This window comes from Leptonotus elevatus, chromosome 12 (assembly GCF_054856555.1).
Source record: "Leptonotus elevatus isolate MCC_2025b chromosome 12, RoL_Lele_1.0, whole genome shotgun sequence".
Taxonomy (NCBI): Eukaryota; Metazoa; Chordata; class Actinopteri; order Syngnathiformes; family Syngnathidae; genus Leptonotus; species Leptonotus elevatus.
In genome coordinates this window covers 10,288,650-10,306,318 of record NC_141250.1, presented here as the reverse complement: position 1 = coordinate 10,306,318, position 17,669 = coordinate 10,288,650, and the positions used below count along the sequence as shown (strand labels likewise).

General features: G+C 40.4%; 2 protein-coding genes across 2 annotated transcripts in view; both read right to left on the bottom strand.

Annotated features, from left to right (window-relative positions):
- Nucleotides 1-2,431: 2,431 nt before the first annotated feature.
- On the bottom strand, nucleotides 2,432-9,755 carry LOC147164508 (NXPE family member 3-like). Its single transcript, XM_086091053.1, has 5 exons — nucleotides 9,528-9,755; nucleotides 5,905-6,689; nucleotides 5,205-5,275; nucleotides 4,920-5,123; nucleotides 2,432-4,413 (listed from the first exon to the last, which is right to left on the bottom strand). The coding sequence occupies exons 1-5, from the start codon at nucleotides 9,618-9,620 to the stop codon at nucleotides 3,848-3,850; spliced, it is 1,719 nt and encodes a 572-aa protein (XP_085947179.1). The 5' UTR covers nucleotides 9,621-9,755; the 3' UTR covers nucleotides 2,432-3,847.
- A 4,129-nt stretch (nucleotides 9,756-13,884) lies between these two features.
- LOC147164507 (NXPE family member 3-like) overlaps nucleotides 13,885-17,669 on the bottom strand; it is a 12,619-nt gene continuing 8,834 nt past the window's right edge. The window contains exon 5 of the mRNA XM_086091436.1: nucleotides 13,885-15,367. Within this exon, the coding sequence (XP_085947562.1) occupies nucleotides 14,799-15,367 (569 nt within the window). The 3' untranslated portion in view covers nucleotides 13,885-14,798. The remainder of the gene's footprint in view (nucleotides 15,368-17,669) is intronic.

Sequence of the window (17,669 nt, the reverse complement as noted above, 5' to 3'; positions counted from 1 at the left end):
GTCCCGTAAGCACGCTGGCAAACACACATGCAAATGGCACTATATGACAGGCCTAGCTGCCCCCTCTTAAGAAAACATCACTTGATAGCCGAGCAATAATCCAGTCTTACAAGTACGTCTATCGCCAATGACTTTGTTTTGTTCCCTGCTCTGTTTGATGGGAAGGATGGCTGTTAAGATAAATAAACTTCTTTAAATGCCATTCATTGCAAAGTGAAAAGGTAAGATGTCACAACACAAATGTGTTATCTGTTCACGCCTCATGCTCGCTTGTGAATAACTGACCCTTTCGGAAAATGCTTTTGATTTGATCACAAATGTTTTCTTTTAAACACTTCCGCAAACACTCAATGTATGGGCTACAAACCCCAATTTCCAATTAAGTCGGGATGTTGTGTAAAATGTTTATGAAAAATAACTGTCACGCCCCATCCCTGCTTGTGAACAACTGACCCTTTCAAGAATGCTCTATCCAATCATGACATTCACCTGTTTTAATTAACCTGTTCACCTGCGGAATGCTTCAAACTGGTGCTTTTTGAGCATTCCTCACCTTTCCCAATCTTTTTCTGCCCCTGTCCCATATTTTTTGCAAGCGTTTTGCAGGCAACAATTCAAAATGTGAGAAATTATAGGTCAAAAAGGATTTGCCAATCATTGTATTCTGTATTTCTTCATGTTTGACACAACCTCCCAATTTCATTCGAATTATAGGGTTTGTATACTACGATATTAAGATGTCTATATGACTGATATGTTTGAGAGTAAGACTTTTTTTTTTATATCCCTGGAAAACTAGCTGGTGCCGTTCAGCTCTAGGGGATCCGTTTACAAATGAAAATATATGCTATTTTTGTGTTTGTATTTTATTTGTATTTATTTTGCATATAGACAACAAAAATATATAATAACATGTAAGACTAGTAAGAAATTGTGCGTTGAGATCAGAAAACATCTCACCTCATTAGGGTTATATTCTGTATACAAACAAACACAAATATACTAAAGTAATACAAATTAATTTAGTACACTAAGGCATACAAGAAAAATACATTGTAAAAATTTCAACAAACAAACATTGTAAAAAAAACAAAAACAAAAAAAACTTTAAAAATAGCTATCATACTAAGGAAATAATTGCTATGTTGTGTTGAGTTTTTAATTATTTGTGCATGCAAGCAAGAACCTGAGCGAGCTATTCCGAAGTGCCTTGTGGTTAGTTTAATTGGAATCCAATAAAAAAATAGAATTCATGTGTTTTGTTGATCATTCATTTATTTTCTTTAAAGAAAAGTGTATATCTTACAAATTCTGCCAACAGGAAATATATGAGTAGCCTACAACTTCTTCACCATGCAAAAAATAAAAATAAAAAAAGATCCAGGAAGTAACTTCACCTGTTACGCAGGACTGCCGGATTAAAGTTGAACGGCACGGCACCACATAACGCGCGGTGTATATAGATATATATACAGTATATGTTATTATTACTATTACTCTGGAAACGCTAACAGATTCAAATGCAAAGAGATGTATTTATTATTATTATTATTTAAGTGTAAAGGAAGGGAAAGAGGCTAATCCAAGAAAAAACAACAACTTCATGTGTAGTGTACGACAGGTCATCAGGCCAAAATAAAAGTCTGGCAGCAACAGAGAGGATTGTCGGGTTATTGACGCTACTCACCATACCTGACGTTGTGATACTGCTACCTTTCTAGCGGCAATCTTTCTTGGTGTTGTGGACACCACTAGTGATTTGACTAGTAGCCTTTTTCGTTGATCTACTTTGGATCCCGCACTCCTCTCTGTTTTATCCGCCCTCCGGCGTGATCTTGTGTTTTCTTGTTTTTGCCCACGACGTACACCTTTTTTGTAGTCGCCGCCTTTTGTTGAGTAAGCTTTTGGTCCACGTGCTGTGCGCTTTTTGTTGGTTGATTAAAATTGAGTTGCATGCATCCCTGCCGTGGTTCTCCTGCCTTCCTGCATTTGGGTCCTCCAACTCCACCGTGACAGACGTCACCCCACTGCACAGACCTGCCCTTCTGTCCCGTAAGCACGCTGGCACCATCCACGAAGCAACACTACCTGTATGCAGCTGGCAATGCTTGAACACACGACGAGGCATGCAGGCGAAAGAGAGTGTGTGGAGGATGCTGAAGTGAATTGAGAAATAAGCGGATAGCCCAAGGAAGGGAAACTCGTGGGGTACAAAATGTGGAGGTGAACATAAGTATATAATGCAGCATATGAAGTGAGAGTGAAAAGTTCGAATTGCGGAGGGGAACAAAAGGGGATTCATAAACGTGTAAAGTGAGGAAAAAGGCTGCAATAATACAAGTAAAAATGAAGGGAGAAAATAACATGTATGCAGAGGCAGCTAAATTGGTGCAAGAAACGCATTTGAACAAGCAGATTTAGTGAGAGTGAATAAGGTGTACTTTCTGTATTTTATTGCTGAAGTAATCAGTTTCACCCAACAGCCTAGCGCAGAAAAACAACAATTGTAACAAGTGCAACAAAGTATGTGACATAAAAGGAATGACCTGGGAACAAATACAAGAAGAAGTGAGAAATGGGGAAATCATTTCACACTGCATCACATTTAAAACTGCAGTTTTATACGTTCACTACTGTTTCTGTATCGGCAGGTGAGTGTACAACGTATCCTTGGGTGACCATATTTTTATTTCTCAAAAAAAGAGGACACTCAGCCTGACCTCGAGATACTTGATACTCAGAGACAATATGTCATACATTCAAACTATTTTAACATATGCCTCCTCTGTATGTGTAGAAAATAAAACAAAAGAACATTACTCTCTTTTGAAGTCTTAAATTTTTTTCTTACTCTCTTTTGAAGTCTTACATTTTTTTCTCCGCAATCTTTTATTTTAATTCTTTATTTTTTACTTCGAGCGGGGTTCATACCCATCGCTTCAGGTGCGGCAGCTCAACACTTGCCACTCAGCTAAAGTTCTGGGCCACCGTCAGCTAGTGCACAGTCTGTTAGCCACAGTAAACGTTGCAGTGCCGTTGCAGTGCGCTCTGCCTCCCATTTGCTGCACAACAAAAAATGGACCATTTCAAACCCGCCCGGGCGCCCGGAAAGAATGTAATAAAGTGAATATCTCCCTTTAAAACTGCCTAAACCCTCACAAAATCAAGCTAGCAATAGCAATAGCAATGCCAAACACCATGTAAAGTGAAACCGTCAATTAATCGAAGCACATCCACAAAGCCAACCTTTCCTTTTGCACCATTCTTTGTGAAAAGTATGAATAATTCTTTGTCCCTTACTTTGCTGAAGATCCGGTAACTAAGGCGTTGGTCTGCCATCCTTCAAAAGATGGCGTTTTCCCTCAAAAGATAGGCATGAAAATAGTTTTATATTCTCCAGAGTGGCGTCATCTTACCGCTTTGCTGTGCAGTAAGTGTGTTTTGAATTCACGAATGCACTGAACGAACGTACGCTCGCATAGAAATAATACAGCCACGTAAAAAGGCTGCGTAGAGATCTGCCTATTTGCGTAAACGACTTTTCTACTGGCAAACTGTCATTTTTAATTGAGGTATGAAAATCACCAATTGTTGTCACTTTTAAACCTATAGGTAGTGAAGGCTTTTTGAAATGATAGAAATAATTTAAATAAATAGAAAATGCCAAACGGTTTCAACTTTCATTTCAGCCTGGGGTAGGCAGTGCCTACCTTGCCTATCCCAGCCGCACGTCACTGACTACGGATCACCACTCTGTCGCAGAGAATAAAACACAATTCATCGCAGTTCATACCAAGGCGAAGCCGTATACTGGATTACACTTACAACTTGGTTCAATTAAGGGAAATCATACAACGTTCCTGGTCCCGTCATGACAAACGTAAGACAACATCATGTCTACCATATTTTTGACAATGGCCTTAGGAGGGTGCAGGTTGTGAGGTAGGTAGTGAGCCACGCACATCTGCCAGGCGTCCACCAGCATAACGTTGAGATCCTTGAACATGGCACGCAGCACGACGTTCAGTTGCAGCGCAAACCAGTCACTGAAGACCAGGCTGAGATCCCGATTCAGGGCCCTAGGGTTGACCATACGGACCACCACCATCGTGCCCGGCGCCCGGTCCAGGAGTCGCACCACTGCCTTGCGGATATGCCGGAGGCGGTGTATGTACACCTCCACGGGGAAAGGAGTGAAGTGAGCCCAGATGCTAAGGGCCACCACCGTGTTGGGACCACCGGTCAGGCCGTCCAGCTCGTTGGCAATGTAGTGCAACTTGTGTGCCATGATATTGTTGCGGGTGACGACGGGTGGGCCGTGGAAGTAATACTTGAGTAAAATGTTGTGGGTGCTGTCCACCGCCATGCAGGGCCCCACCATTAAGGTACGCTCCTGTCTGAATTCCTTGATCCCTGCAGGGCAGAATAGAATAAAGTTACATAAGAGGAAATAACTGGTAAGGAGCAACTAGGGGTTCAGTATCTTTCACAAATCAGAAAAGCTCAGAGGTGGCATGTGCAAGGGTCAACAACTGAGTGAGAGCTACTCTTTGGTCATTAAATAACTGTAAGGACCGAAGGTTTATTTTTATTGTTTTACTACATCTAATACCTATTCACAGATTGATGGAGGTCACCCCTCCTCTCTTTCTTTCATTCATGTCTTCAAACACTTCCCTATCTTTCTATGATTAGTATAGTTTACATTTGTTGCCCATTTGTATTATTTGAGTATCTTAATGTGAAGAAAATCAACAAAGAATCAAATATAGGTTTTAAACAGCGTCAATAAAGGAATCCGAATCTTGTTTGCTTGTTGTTGTTTTTTTGCAAGTGTCTTTACTCACTTAAGTACAAAGTGTAAATGCTTATCCCACAACTGTCCACCAATCCGCCATAAAGCTAAGAGACACACTCACCTGGAAGCACAGTGACGAGGTACTCGAACCACTGCCGCATGGTGGAGTCGCCGTATAAGTAGACCAACTTGTTGGTCAAACACTGAGTAATGGACGCCCCATCAAACTGCCGCATGGTTACGCCACCCAATGGCCTCCAAATATCCTGGTAGTAGTATCCAGATGTTGCCAGCTTCACAGGATCATGTATTTGACTGCCGTTTTCTACGTTGATGGTAGACACAATGAGGTGACTAATCGTCATCCCCCAAAAGTGAAAGTCATTATTCTAAAGGTGAACAGTACCTTTCCTGGGAGGCAGCACGACGATGGTGTCCGACGTGGAAGCATGGATGGGATATTTAAGGTTCACGCCACTGATGTCAAAAAAGTGCATACAACAGAAATAGCAACTATTAGATACTAAAGGGATCTAAGGCTGAACTTTTCCAACGGTATTGGCCACAACCCTAAAATTAATCCCATCCTTTATGACACCAAGAAGTACCCTAACTGAATGAAAGGTCATACAGGGTTTCAACGAAGTTCTACTCCTCACCCTCTGCTGGAAACGCAATTTTCGGAGACAACAGATTGATCATTTTAAATGCATTTTGAACACGACTGTACAGAGATGAAACAATGTTCTACCTAGACAATTTTAGGATGATCCATCCAACAGTTCCATCTTATTCAATGACACAGAAAATAATCTCAGACAGGATTTTCAGGCTGAAGTTGGTGCGAGAATAAAACTGTTTAGTCAGACAATTCAAAGTTTACCCCCCCGGTATTGGTTGGTCCGCAGACAGCTTAATTTGAAGTACTGTACTAAATAGATTGTTTTGTTTCAAATTGATTTTCATCAGCTCATACAGGGATGAGAAACCAAGTGTTGTTTAGACACATTTCAAATAACCCAAATGTGATTTGTGGGTCAACAGCTTGTTCTGTTTGAGATACCATTGGAACAAGCTCACGTCAAACAATCATCGAGTGTACAAACCTCTGAAAGAGCAAAGCCTCCTTGTTGCTGATGATGTTTTTGAGGGTGCCTCCCATGAAGTGGTTGTTTCTGGTATCGCAGCTGAGCCTTTTGGGCTTATAGCAATACCAAGGGTCACCAGTGTGAAGGTCCGTGTAGTTGCACAGTGGCCTCTTCTTGTCTTGTGGCAGGCACATGTTGCACACCATCTTCTCAGATTGTTTGCCTCGTCCAAAATTGCTGAAAAAGTACATCCGATCGGGCCGTTTCTCCCTCAGTCGCTGCAGCACGGCGATGGCCCCGTTCGAGTGTACCATCATGACCTCAACCTGAGCGGAGCCCTCCCACAGAAGCGGGAATCGAGCGGAATAAAGTCCGTTCTTGTGGTGCAGCACCTGCCCGGCCACGCCCGCTCTGTATTTTGGGGAGTGCAACCGAGCCAACAGCAAATCGCCGCCGTAGCGCTTGGGTTGGCCTTTGAAGTCGTGCAGGTGGATCTGCACTTCCAGCTGGTCGCCCACATACCAACTGTGGTTGTTTTGGGAGGTTACGATTGTGAACAGGCTGTGGGCCGGGTCACTCGTTTGGTACAGGTTGAGTGGTTCGGAGCCAGAGGGCGGCCGGGGCCAGGCGATGGAGTCCAACAGGTTGCGTTCCTCAAGCTCTTCTTCAGGGGACAGGGGCTGGTACAGATGAGGACAGAAGGTGCGCTTGTGGGGAAATGTTGGGAGTTTTTTAAATGTATTTGATGATTGGTTCCGGTTCTGGACCTTGTACGGTGGTGACACTGTGTGGTACTTCCAACTCTGAAGAGATCACATGTCAAGCATATATAGTTACATTTGCTGTTTTGTTTATTAACTGTGCACACTGCAGAGTGGCGGACTTTCTCATGTGTGACCAATGGCGGGGCGATTAAACAAAATGTGGTTAATATTTACACGTGTATGGGTTTGTATGTTTGTACGTATGAGAGTCCCACCTCCCACAGTTGTGAGCAAGTTTACAGCCAGAAGAGGGAATGACAAAGTGCAACAGAATGTTGATGACATATGTAAATCAACACACATGCAAATGGCACTATATGACAGGCTTAGCTGCCCCCTCTGAAGAAATCATCACTTGACAGCCGAGCAATAATCCAGTCTTACAAGTACGTCTATCGCCGATGACTTTGTTTTCTTCCCTGCTCTGTTCGATGGGAAGGATGGCTGTTAAGATAAATAAACTTCTTTAAATGCCATTCATTGCAAAGTGAAAAGGTAAGATGTCACAACACAAATGGGTTATCTGTTCACGCCTCATGCTCGCTTGTGAATAACTGACCCTTTCGGGAATGCTGATTTGATATCCAATCACCTGTTTTCAATTAACTTTTTCAACTGTGGAATGCTCTAAACATGTGCTTTTTTTTTTTTTTTTTAGCATTCCTCACCTTTATAAGTCTTTTGTCGCTCCGGTCTTTTTCTTTTTTCTTTTTTAAACGTCTTGCAGGCAACAAATTCAAAATGAGGAATTATAGGTAAAAAATTATTATAGAATGGGACAGCATTCCTATTTCTAACCTTGAGAAACGTGTCTCCTCGATCCCCAGACGTTTGCACACTGTTGTAAGAAGAGGGGATGCCTCACAGTGGTGAAAATGGCCTTGTCCCAACTTTTTGGAGATTTGTTGACACCATGGAAGTTCAAATCAACATAGTTTTCCCTTAAAATGATACATTTTCTCAGTTTAAACTTTTGACCTGGTCTCTATGTTCTATTCTGAACAAAATATTGAAATTCGGCACTTCCACATAATTGCATTCAGTTTTTATTCACAATTTGTATAGTGTCCCAACTTTTGGGGAATTGGGTTTGTACATGACACTTTTGGACAAAGTTCAAACTGATACATGGCGGTGGATGGACTTCCCTTTGACTAATAGGCAGAGTCAATGTTGTCAAGATGAATATGTTGCCTAAATTTATGTATTTGTTTCATTGCAATCTACTGACTGTACCAAAGAGGCTTTTCAGCGAGCTAGGTAGCAAGTTAATCAGTTCTTTTTTTGTGGTGCAATAAAACTCCTCGTGTCAAAATGAGTACTCTTCAAGCGCCTTACATTAAGGGAGGCCTCAATTTGTCGAACTTTCGATATTATTATTTGGCTTCAGAGCTCCGTCCATTGTGGATATGGCTGCACCCTTTGGGAGAGTGATTCTAGGTGGTATTGGGTTGTATTTACTCCTTTAGGCACTGTACCAAAGGTGTGGTACTTCCATCTCTGAAAAGATCACATGTCAAGCATATATAGTTACATTTGCTGTTTTATTTATTAACTGTGCACACTGCAGAGTGGCGGACTTTCTCATGTGTGACCTATGGCTGGGCAACTAATCAAAATGTGGTTAATATATGTAAACAAACACGCATGCAAATGGCACTATATGACAGGTTTAGCTGCCCCCTCTGAAGAAAACATCACTTGACAGCCGAGCAATAATCCAGTTTTACAAGTACGTCTATCGCCGATGACTTTGTTTTGTTCCCTGCTCTGTTCGATGGGAAGGATGGCTGTTAAGATAAATAAACTTCTTTAAATGCCATTCATTGCAAAGTGAAAAGGTAAGATGTCACAACACAAATGGGTTATCTGTTCACGCCTCATGCTCGCTTGTGAATAACTGACCCTTTCGGGAAATGCTTTTGATTTGATATCCAATCATGACATTCACCTGTTTTCAATTAACTTGTTCAACTGTGGAATGCTCTAAACATGTGCTTTTTTTTTTTTTTTAAATTTTTAGCATTCCTCACCTTTATAAGTTTTTTGTCGCTCCGGTCTTTTTTTTTATTTTTTATAAACGTCTTGCAGGCAACATATTCAAAATGAGAGGAATTATAGGTAAAAAATGATTTGCCAATCATTGTATTCTGTTTTTCTTTATTTTTGACATAACATCCAAATTCCATTGGAATTATAGTGTGTATAATATGATATTAAGATGTCTATGTGACTGATATAGTGACAGTATGGCCTTTTTAATGTAGGGTTTTTCAGATCCCTGGAAGATAAAATGAATCCTTTTAAATAAATCAATAAAAATATACTATTTTTGTATTTATTTATTTTGAATATAGACAACAAAACAATATAATAACATGACCAGTAACATTAGAAAAAATTGTGCAGGTGAGAACAGACCAACCCCCCCCCCCCCCACAAAAAAAATCTCACCTCATACGTCTTCATATTCAGTATGCAAACAAACAAACTATGATATAAAAATATACTACATTTATTAACAAATATTTTGTTCCACCAAGGGTATACAAGAAAAACACACTGTGGGAATTTGCACAAATAAATATTGTAAATACAGGCCTATTCAACACTTATTTATTTTATCTTTTAATCGTGAATAAGAAAGCTGTCATGTTGACAATATAATGTTCTGTTGAGCTATTTATTTGTGCATTCAGGCTAGGACCGCCTGATCTTTATCCCGAGCTACAGTATTCCAAAATGCCTTGTAATTTACAGAAAATAAAGTACACACCTTACACATTCTGCCAAGGTATACATAAAACGTACGAGTAGCCTACAACTTCAGCATGCAAAATAAAAGAAAACATTTTTTTTTAAACAAAGTTCTCTTACCTCCTCAATGGTTATGTTGCGCAGGAGTAAGATGAAGCCGAACAGGGTGAGAATGATGAGGACATATTTCCAATTCCAAACATTTACGGACATGGCGACCCTAACTTTTATCGTGGTGATTACCTGTCGTCGTTGCTGTAATGATGACGTCACCACACTGCACAGACCTGCCCTTCTGTCCCGTAAGCACGCTGGCAAACACGCATGCAAATGGCACTATATGACAGGCTTAGCTGCCCCCTCTTAAGAAAACATCACTTGACAGCCGAGCAATAATCCAGTCTTACAAGTACGTCTATCGCCAATGACTTTGTTTTGTTCCCTGCTCTGTTTGATGGGAAGGATGGCTGTTAAGATAAATAAACTTCTTTAAATGCCATTCATTGCAAAGTGAAAAGGTAAGATGTCACAACACAAATGTGTTATCTGTTCACGCCTCATGCTCGCTTGTGAATAACTGACCCTTTCGGAAAATGCTTTTGATTTGATCACAAATGTTTTCTTTTAAACACTTCCGCAAACACTCAATGTATGGGCTACAAACCCCAATTTCCAATTAAGTCGGGATGTTGTGTAAAATGTTTATGAAAAATAACTGTCACGCCCCATCCCTGCTTGTGAACAACTGACCCTTTCAAGAATGCTCTATCCAATCATGACATTCACCTGTTTTAATTAACCTGTTCACCTGCGGAATGCTTCAAACTGGTGCTTTTTGAGCATTCCTCACCTTTCCCAATCTTTTTCTGCCCCTGTCCCATATTTTTTGCAAGCGTTTTGCAGGCAACAATTCAAAATGTGAGAAATTATAGGTCAAAAAGGATTTGCCAATCATTGTATTCTGTATTTCTTCATGTTTGACACAACCTCCCAATTTCATTCGAATTATAGGGTTTGTATACTACGATATTAAGATGTCTATATGACTGATATGTTTGAGAGTAAGACTTTTTTTTTTATATCCCTGGAAAACTAGCTGGTGCCGTTGACATTCAGCTCTAGGGGATCCGTTTACAAATGAAAATATATATATTTTTTGTGTTTGTATTTTATTTGTATTTATTTTGCATATAGACAACAAAAATATATAATAACATGTAAGAGTAGTAAGAAATTGTGCGTTGAGATCAGAAAACATCTCACCTCATTAGGGTTATATTCTGTATACAAACAAACACAAATATACTAAAGTAATACAAATTAATTTAGTACACTAAGGCATACAAGAAAAATACATTGTAAAATTTTCAAAAAACAAAGTAAATAAATTCAACAGTAAAAAAAACAAAAACAAAAAAAACTTTAAAAATAGCTATCATACTAAGGAAATAATTGCTATGTTGTGTTGAGTTTTTAATTATTTGTGCATTCAAGCAAGAACCTGAGCGAGCTATTCCGAAATGCCTTGTGGTTAGTTTAATTGGAATCCAATAAAAAATAGAATTCATGTGTTTTGTTGATCATTCATGTTTTCTTTTCTATAAAGAAAAGTGTATATCTTACAAATTCTGCCAACAGGAAACACATGAGTAGCCTACAACCTCTTCACCATGCAAAAGCTAAAACTAAAAAAAGATCCAGGAAGTAACCTCACCCATTACGCAGGACTGCCGGATTAGAGCTGAACGGCACGGCACCACACAACGCGCGGTGTATAAAGATATATATACAGTCTATGGTATTGGGTGCTGTGGCCCTGGTGGGGCCTGAGGGTCGTCCTTTGGCGCTGCCGCAGCCTGGGGGGCCCTGAGGTGTTGCGCCTGCTCTGTCCTGTCAGGGGTCGACGGCTCCCCTCTTTGGTGGAGATTTTCATGCACGCCAGATCCACCACACCAGCATCTATCGAAACTCTGCTTCCTCCTCAGGTCATTGAATCGGTGGAGGCTGGTGTCTGTGGATCTCACTCTGCTTCGTTTGTCCTTCCTTCCTTTCCTCAGTCTCTCCTTTGGTCTCTTGAGGTCTCCCTGATTTGTTGGAATTTAGATGTTTCTGGGGTTGGTGAAGAACTCTGGTTGGTGGCCCGGTGGGTGGTGTCTGGTCGGTGCTGGATTTCACTTTCCTTTGTTTTCTTTGGTCCTTCCTCGGGTCTCCTGACGGCGGTGTTCGGTTTAGGTGAACGGTATGGGATTTTTTAAATAGATTTTTGGTGAACTAACGAATACACACACACTCGCACGCACGCACGCACACATACTCACCCACATACAAAAAAAACCTTTAAAAAAATGAGCAATGATGATGACATTACCGAATGAACAATACTGAGCTCTTTAAGAAAAAAAGAAAAGAAAATAAACAAACAAACAAAAAAAAAAACCAAAAAAAAAGAAGAAAAAAAGGCAATATTCAGAGAACTTTTTTTTTGCCACTTTATAAAGTCGCAAATTTGCCGCTTTATAAACTTGCAAATTTACGAGTTTTTTCTGTCGCAAATTTGCGACAAAAACCTACGAGAAATTTGCTACGTGTATTTCTCTAAATACATACATACATACATACATAAATACACGTAGCGTACTACTTGACTGTTTGTGCCAATACTTTTCAGTCGGGTTTCCAAATAAGGAGATAGTAATTGCTTTAGCATAGATTACCCATATCATGTTAAGCATTTGCTCTTTGAACCGTTGTGTACGGCGATCAAGCATTTAAGTTAATTTGTTAAAATGTATATTTACTTGTACATTTATGTTTCCAGAATTATTATTTACACAATCATAATTTTTTTTTTGTACAAGTATCTAAATTGATGTGTCAAATCTGCTGCTCTCCATCATTCACTTGCATTTACCTATGGTATGCTAGCATCTGATTGGATAGTGTTAGTCAGCTGATAGGAGATCAGGAAGTGTTGTTGCTCTGCCTGCGGCAAATGACGAGTAAAGTTTTAATTTAAGAATGAATCCGTGTCCATCCAGCCTTTTCATTTTATCAACAGTGTACAATTAACCACCAACGGATCCTCACATGATTAGACTATAGTTACGCTACGTGTATTTTTTGTAGGTTTTTTACTTTTTTCTCTCTCTCTCTCTGCCACTATATAAAGTCACAAATTTGCCACTTAATAAACTTGCAAATTTGCGAGAAAAAAACTCGGAAATTTGCAAGTTTATAAAGTGGCAAATTTGCGATTTTATAAAAATCGGAATGTTGCCCCCGCCCTCTAAAAAATATATTTATACGTGGCCCTAATAAGCCGTCGTAGTAGTGGCTATAGTGCAAGAAAAGAAAAAAATTAACAAGCAACAACAGGAAAGTGCAAACATCCATGATAAAAATGATAGAAGATTTGGTGAGGGTGAATAAGGTGAACTTTATGTATTTTATTGCTTATGTATGCAACGCAATGCATTTCATGTACCCCAGCCCTGACTGAGGTCTGGTGGGTCCACAACTGAGGCAGGAGCCATCAATGTAACGATGCTACAGTGAACAGTGCATCGTGACCAGTCACCAGGAAGATCACAGTTTATGACAAATAAGTACTATAACATAAACACATTGTTGATTGATTAAAAATACATAAAAATTTCAATTACCGGTACCACAAGATTATGACGTGAGAGTACACATAGGCCTATACTTGTACAAAACACAAGAGGAATAAATGTAGGACGTATAACGAGGGAGCAGTAAAAAGTAGAAACAAACGTGAAACAAATAGGTTTCTCCTTCCTACGATGAAAACAAAACTAAAGATGATGGACAGAGCCTCAGCCGAAGGACAACGCCAGAAACGAGAAAACAAAACTGTGTATCTGTAGATTACGGTCTTCAAGCTCCGGGGGACAAAAAGGCATTGGCCTCCGTCTTGTCTGAGCTGTCCGAGTGTCCATGAAGGAAGATTAGGAAAAAACGATGCAGCTGTTCAGCTTGTCCTTGTCATCCTCCTCAGGATACACCCAGGAAAGCTGAACAAAATGGCTGGGAAGAGGGAGGTCTGGCTAGGCTTCCCTGCGTAAGCTGCTGTCGCAGCAACCCAGATAAGCCGAAGAAAAAGGATGGATGGGTGGATCATGGTTGGAAGGATGGATGAGTTGGCCAATTAGAGGAGGCCATTAGTTGAGGACATTTTGTACTTTAGGGCATCAAACTTTCTTTGGTGTAGGTGGGTTCAGTTCCTGCTCAGTGACTGTGTGAATGAATGGTTGTGTGTTTCTTATTATATGTATGTATGTCTTGTTAGAGTATACAATATTATGTATTGTACTCTTTGCGTGTTCAATTAACTGAATGGTGAGATTCTGGTGAAGAAGTCCCTTTGCAAAGGTATAGTTATTCAGAAGCTTCTGATCACACAAAAAGAAGACACTCAAGCCGTGTTCCGTTCAAATTGTGTGTCCCTCCTCCTCTCGCACACAATTATTTATTGAAACTCAGTGAATACAAAGTTTCCTTCTCTCCTCCCATGAGCACAGAAGGGCATCAAGTTCCCATGAGTACAAATCAGATTAGACTTGAACAATAATAAATCAGCCTGTCCTTGGACTCTCTTCGACCGGACACAGACTGGTACAAACTCTACTCCCTCCCAGGCAAGAGAGAACAAAGGACTATAGATGGGCTTAACATATGAATTAACTGTTGTCTTATATTTATATATTTATAACTAATATCCAAAACGGTTAAAATATAAATTGAAACTGAAAAACAATGTTAATAATCCAACAGTCTCTTTTAAATGTGACCTGACAGTACCCCCTTCGTGATTTCATTTGCTATTCACGTTTTAATTTAACCTATCCTGTGTACTGTAATGTACCCTGAGTTTACTCATCTGTACCCTCAATTCACAGTAGTAATAAAAAGTACATACCTCAGTTTACTAGCTCTATCTTCAATTGAGTAATTCTGTGCAGGTATCACTCAATGCAGTGAAGCTAGCTGTTGATGCTAACATATAGTGCACGATCCCGTGAAGCACTTTTGATCTTGCCAGTGATCTGCAAATTAGCTTTCACAATCGCTTCTACTGCCAGGAGAAATGACTGAGATACCTTTCATTTGTACTACAGTGGATGGCTCTCTTCTCACAATTTAGCTGTTCTCACGACTCTGTAGTATACACTTCCATACTATATCTGTGAAGTCTCACTGCCCCTCGCCACCATAGGCTGGCCCCAACAGGTGTTCTGTGTAAACTGAGGGCACACATTACTAAACTGATTAGTAAATTAATTATTTTCCAAACATACATAAATCGCAAATGAAGGGCGGCAGCAAATAAAATCTACCACATTCTGCCGCATTGCCATAGTGCCACATTTTCTAGGGTTGGCCCTGGTTGCTGGTCCTGACAAGACAAACGTAGGACAACATCATGTCTACCATGTTCTTGACAATAGCCCTCGGAGGGTGCAGGTTGTGAGGTTCGTGGGACGCCAAGCACATCTGCCAGGCGTCCACCAGAATAACATTGACACCCTTGAACATGGCGCGCAGCACGACGTCCTGCTGCAGTGTCAACCAGTCGCTGTTGTACAGGCTGATGTCCCGTTTCAGAGACTGAGGGTTGGCCGTACGCACCACCACCACCGTCCCCGGCGCCCGGTCCAGGAGTCGCACCACCGCCTTGCGGATATGCCGGAGCCGGTTCATGTACACCTCCATGGGGAAGGTGCCAAAGTGAGCCCAAATGGCGAGCGCCACCACCGTGTTGGGACCGCCGGTCAGGCCGTCCAGCTCGTTGGCGATGTAGCGCAACTCGCTGATCATCACTGGCTCGATGCGGATGGGTGTGCCATGGAAGCGGTACTCGAGCAGAATGTTGTGGGTGCTGTCCACCGCCAAAAAGGGCCCTGAATGTTTTGGATTCTCCAGGTTGAGTTTCTTCAAGTCTAGAGGGCAGAATACAATAAAAATGCATAAAAAGAAACAACAGAAATAGCATTGGATGTATGTACTTAAAACCTCAATAATCTTAAAAGACTATTAGGCTGTGTTCATATTGTGATATGCATCGGATTTCTTCATATCAAGGTAAACAGTAATTATTCAGGGACTCAAGTATTTTTCACATGTGGAAAATCGAATAAAATCCAATGCTACTACAGTCTGACTACTTTTAATAACTCAAAAGACAACATGTCCTAGTTCGACAAAACAGGTGCAAAAAGCAAAGGTTGAGGAAAGAGCAGAAAAAGTGATCATCCAGCCGGGATGGCCCATTTTTCAGTCTTAATCTCTGTGTATTTTTCGATCATGAAAGTCAAAAAGTCAGTAATGAACTGTTTAAAAAGGGTAAAAACGCCCTTTCTAATCCCCAAGCCACGCCCTCTTCCCATTTCTTGGTGGGAGTCAGAGGAACTGGACACAATATGTCAATTCAAAATCTTTGTAGCCTACACACATTGCTTATAATTTCCCAAAAAATTATTGAGTCATGATAAAAAGATCAGGTATTAAAAAAAAAGTGTGAGCATATCTTTATAGTCTGAAACGAACTCCCTGTTGCATTGGATAATCTATCTGCTAATAGTGTAGAAAACATCCACAATTTGACGCTCACCCAAAAAAGGTTTGTAATGCCTAAATTTTGCAGACAGAAAAAATGACTGTTGCAAATTATTGTAATTTTTCTAATTTAGTTTACCACAAATTCCTGAATTGTTTTCATTTTGTGTTTCAGTTCAGCTTTTATTGAACAGGCATGGCTTTATTTTGGTTACTTCCTGTATTGTTGTTAGGTTGAGCTTTTATTTTGAAAGAACAAGGGATGTGAAGTGGTTGCTCCCATCTCGGTTTCACTTTAAATTCGATTCTGTTCCTGGCATAAAAAGTACGTGCTTGGGGAAAACGGGGTCTAGAAAAAATAAATTTCTTGAAGGTTTAAGTGTAAATATAATGCAATATGTTTTCTTATAATGTTATTTGTAAGTATATTTGTCGATAATAATAATAATAATGCATCGGCGCCTCTCCAGACACTCAAGGACACCGTCAAATTTTAAAGACGATTTAATAAATATTAAATAAATAAATAGGGGCAGGTGAATGGAGGAAGATGATCTAAGGGTGCGGGAAGGAGTGTATACTTGCAGAAGAACGGATAGGTACGGGGGTCGAGGTTATAGATGGCCTTGATATTGCCAAGGGGAAGAAGGTAGATGATAAAAAGGAGGGGCCCCAGGACAGATCCTTGGGACACCCCTGAGGTTACAGATTTAAAGGACTTGAGTTGAAAGAATTGAGTGCGGCATCAAAGGTAGGATAAAAACCAGTTCAACGATTGTCTTGCTGTATAGTGTGATTGAGGGGCTTTTGGCCTGTGGGAGATTGTTTTTAAGTCAGTGGTTCTCCATATATGTGTGTGCGTGTTAATTTATAGTTATGCTAACCATGCTAAATCTTTGTGCTAGGTATGTGGGATCACGCAACCTTTTGCCCAAATTATTTTATTTTGTCACAGTCAAAGGTATGTGGTTGTACTTCAAATGTTGGATTGTAATTTTTATTTATTTCTACAAAGCACACATTTATTTTTGTCACATGATTTTAATACACATGTAGTTGGCTACTGACCTAGAGAAGAGGCATGTGACAGACGCAGGATCACGTCACTTGTCCAATTTATTTTATTTTGTCACACTTACAGAAATAAAACCCAACTCTGGATTCACATCTGTGTTCCGTCAACGTAGTGTGACTGTGGTCGGACGTGTGGACTGTTCTGGCTATATTTAGATACCACAAGATGGCAGCAAATGACTTTTTCCCCATCAGACTGTCCTATGCAAGCATTGCCTTGCAGGGGTGGGGCTGACCCACGGGGGTACAGGGGATTTCCCCGGTGGGCCGCCGGTCCGGAGGGCTGGTGAGCCAGGCCGCCGGAAAAAAACAAAAATAAAATAGGAACAACCAGAGGGCCTCTCCAACTCAAATTCTTGGGCTGAATTTTTAGCCCAGTCCGTCCCTGTTGCCTTGTACCAAGAAAGTAAGTGTAAAGTAAGGTTTTGTTATCAGCATTGGATTTTAAATATTAATGAACTCCTATGTGAGATAAAGCGAGGAAGAGGAGGGCTTTGCTTTATGTACTCTGTTAGCTTGTTTCTCTTTGGGTACTCAGATAAATTTTCTTGTCTAAATTACATACTTTTTTTCTTCATCTCACAGGAACAACAACACATTTCCACAACAAAT

What these genes read in the sequence shown, in the direction of transcription:
- LOC147164508 (XM_086091053.1), bottom strand. Translation starts at nt 9,620, where the DNA reads ATGTCCGTAAATGTTTGGAATTGGAAATATGTCCTCATCATTCTCACC. An exon ending in GCAACATAACCATTGAGGAG is followed by an intron (nt 6,690 to 9,527) that starts GTAAGAGAACTT and finishes TGATCTCTTCAG; the next exon opens with AGTTGGAAGTACCACACAGT. An exon ending in GAGGCTTTGCTCTTTCAGAG is followed by an intron (nt 5,276 to 5,904) that starts GTTTGTACACTC and finishes TTTTGACATCAG; the next exon opens with TGGCGTGAACCTTAAATATC.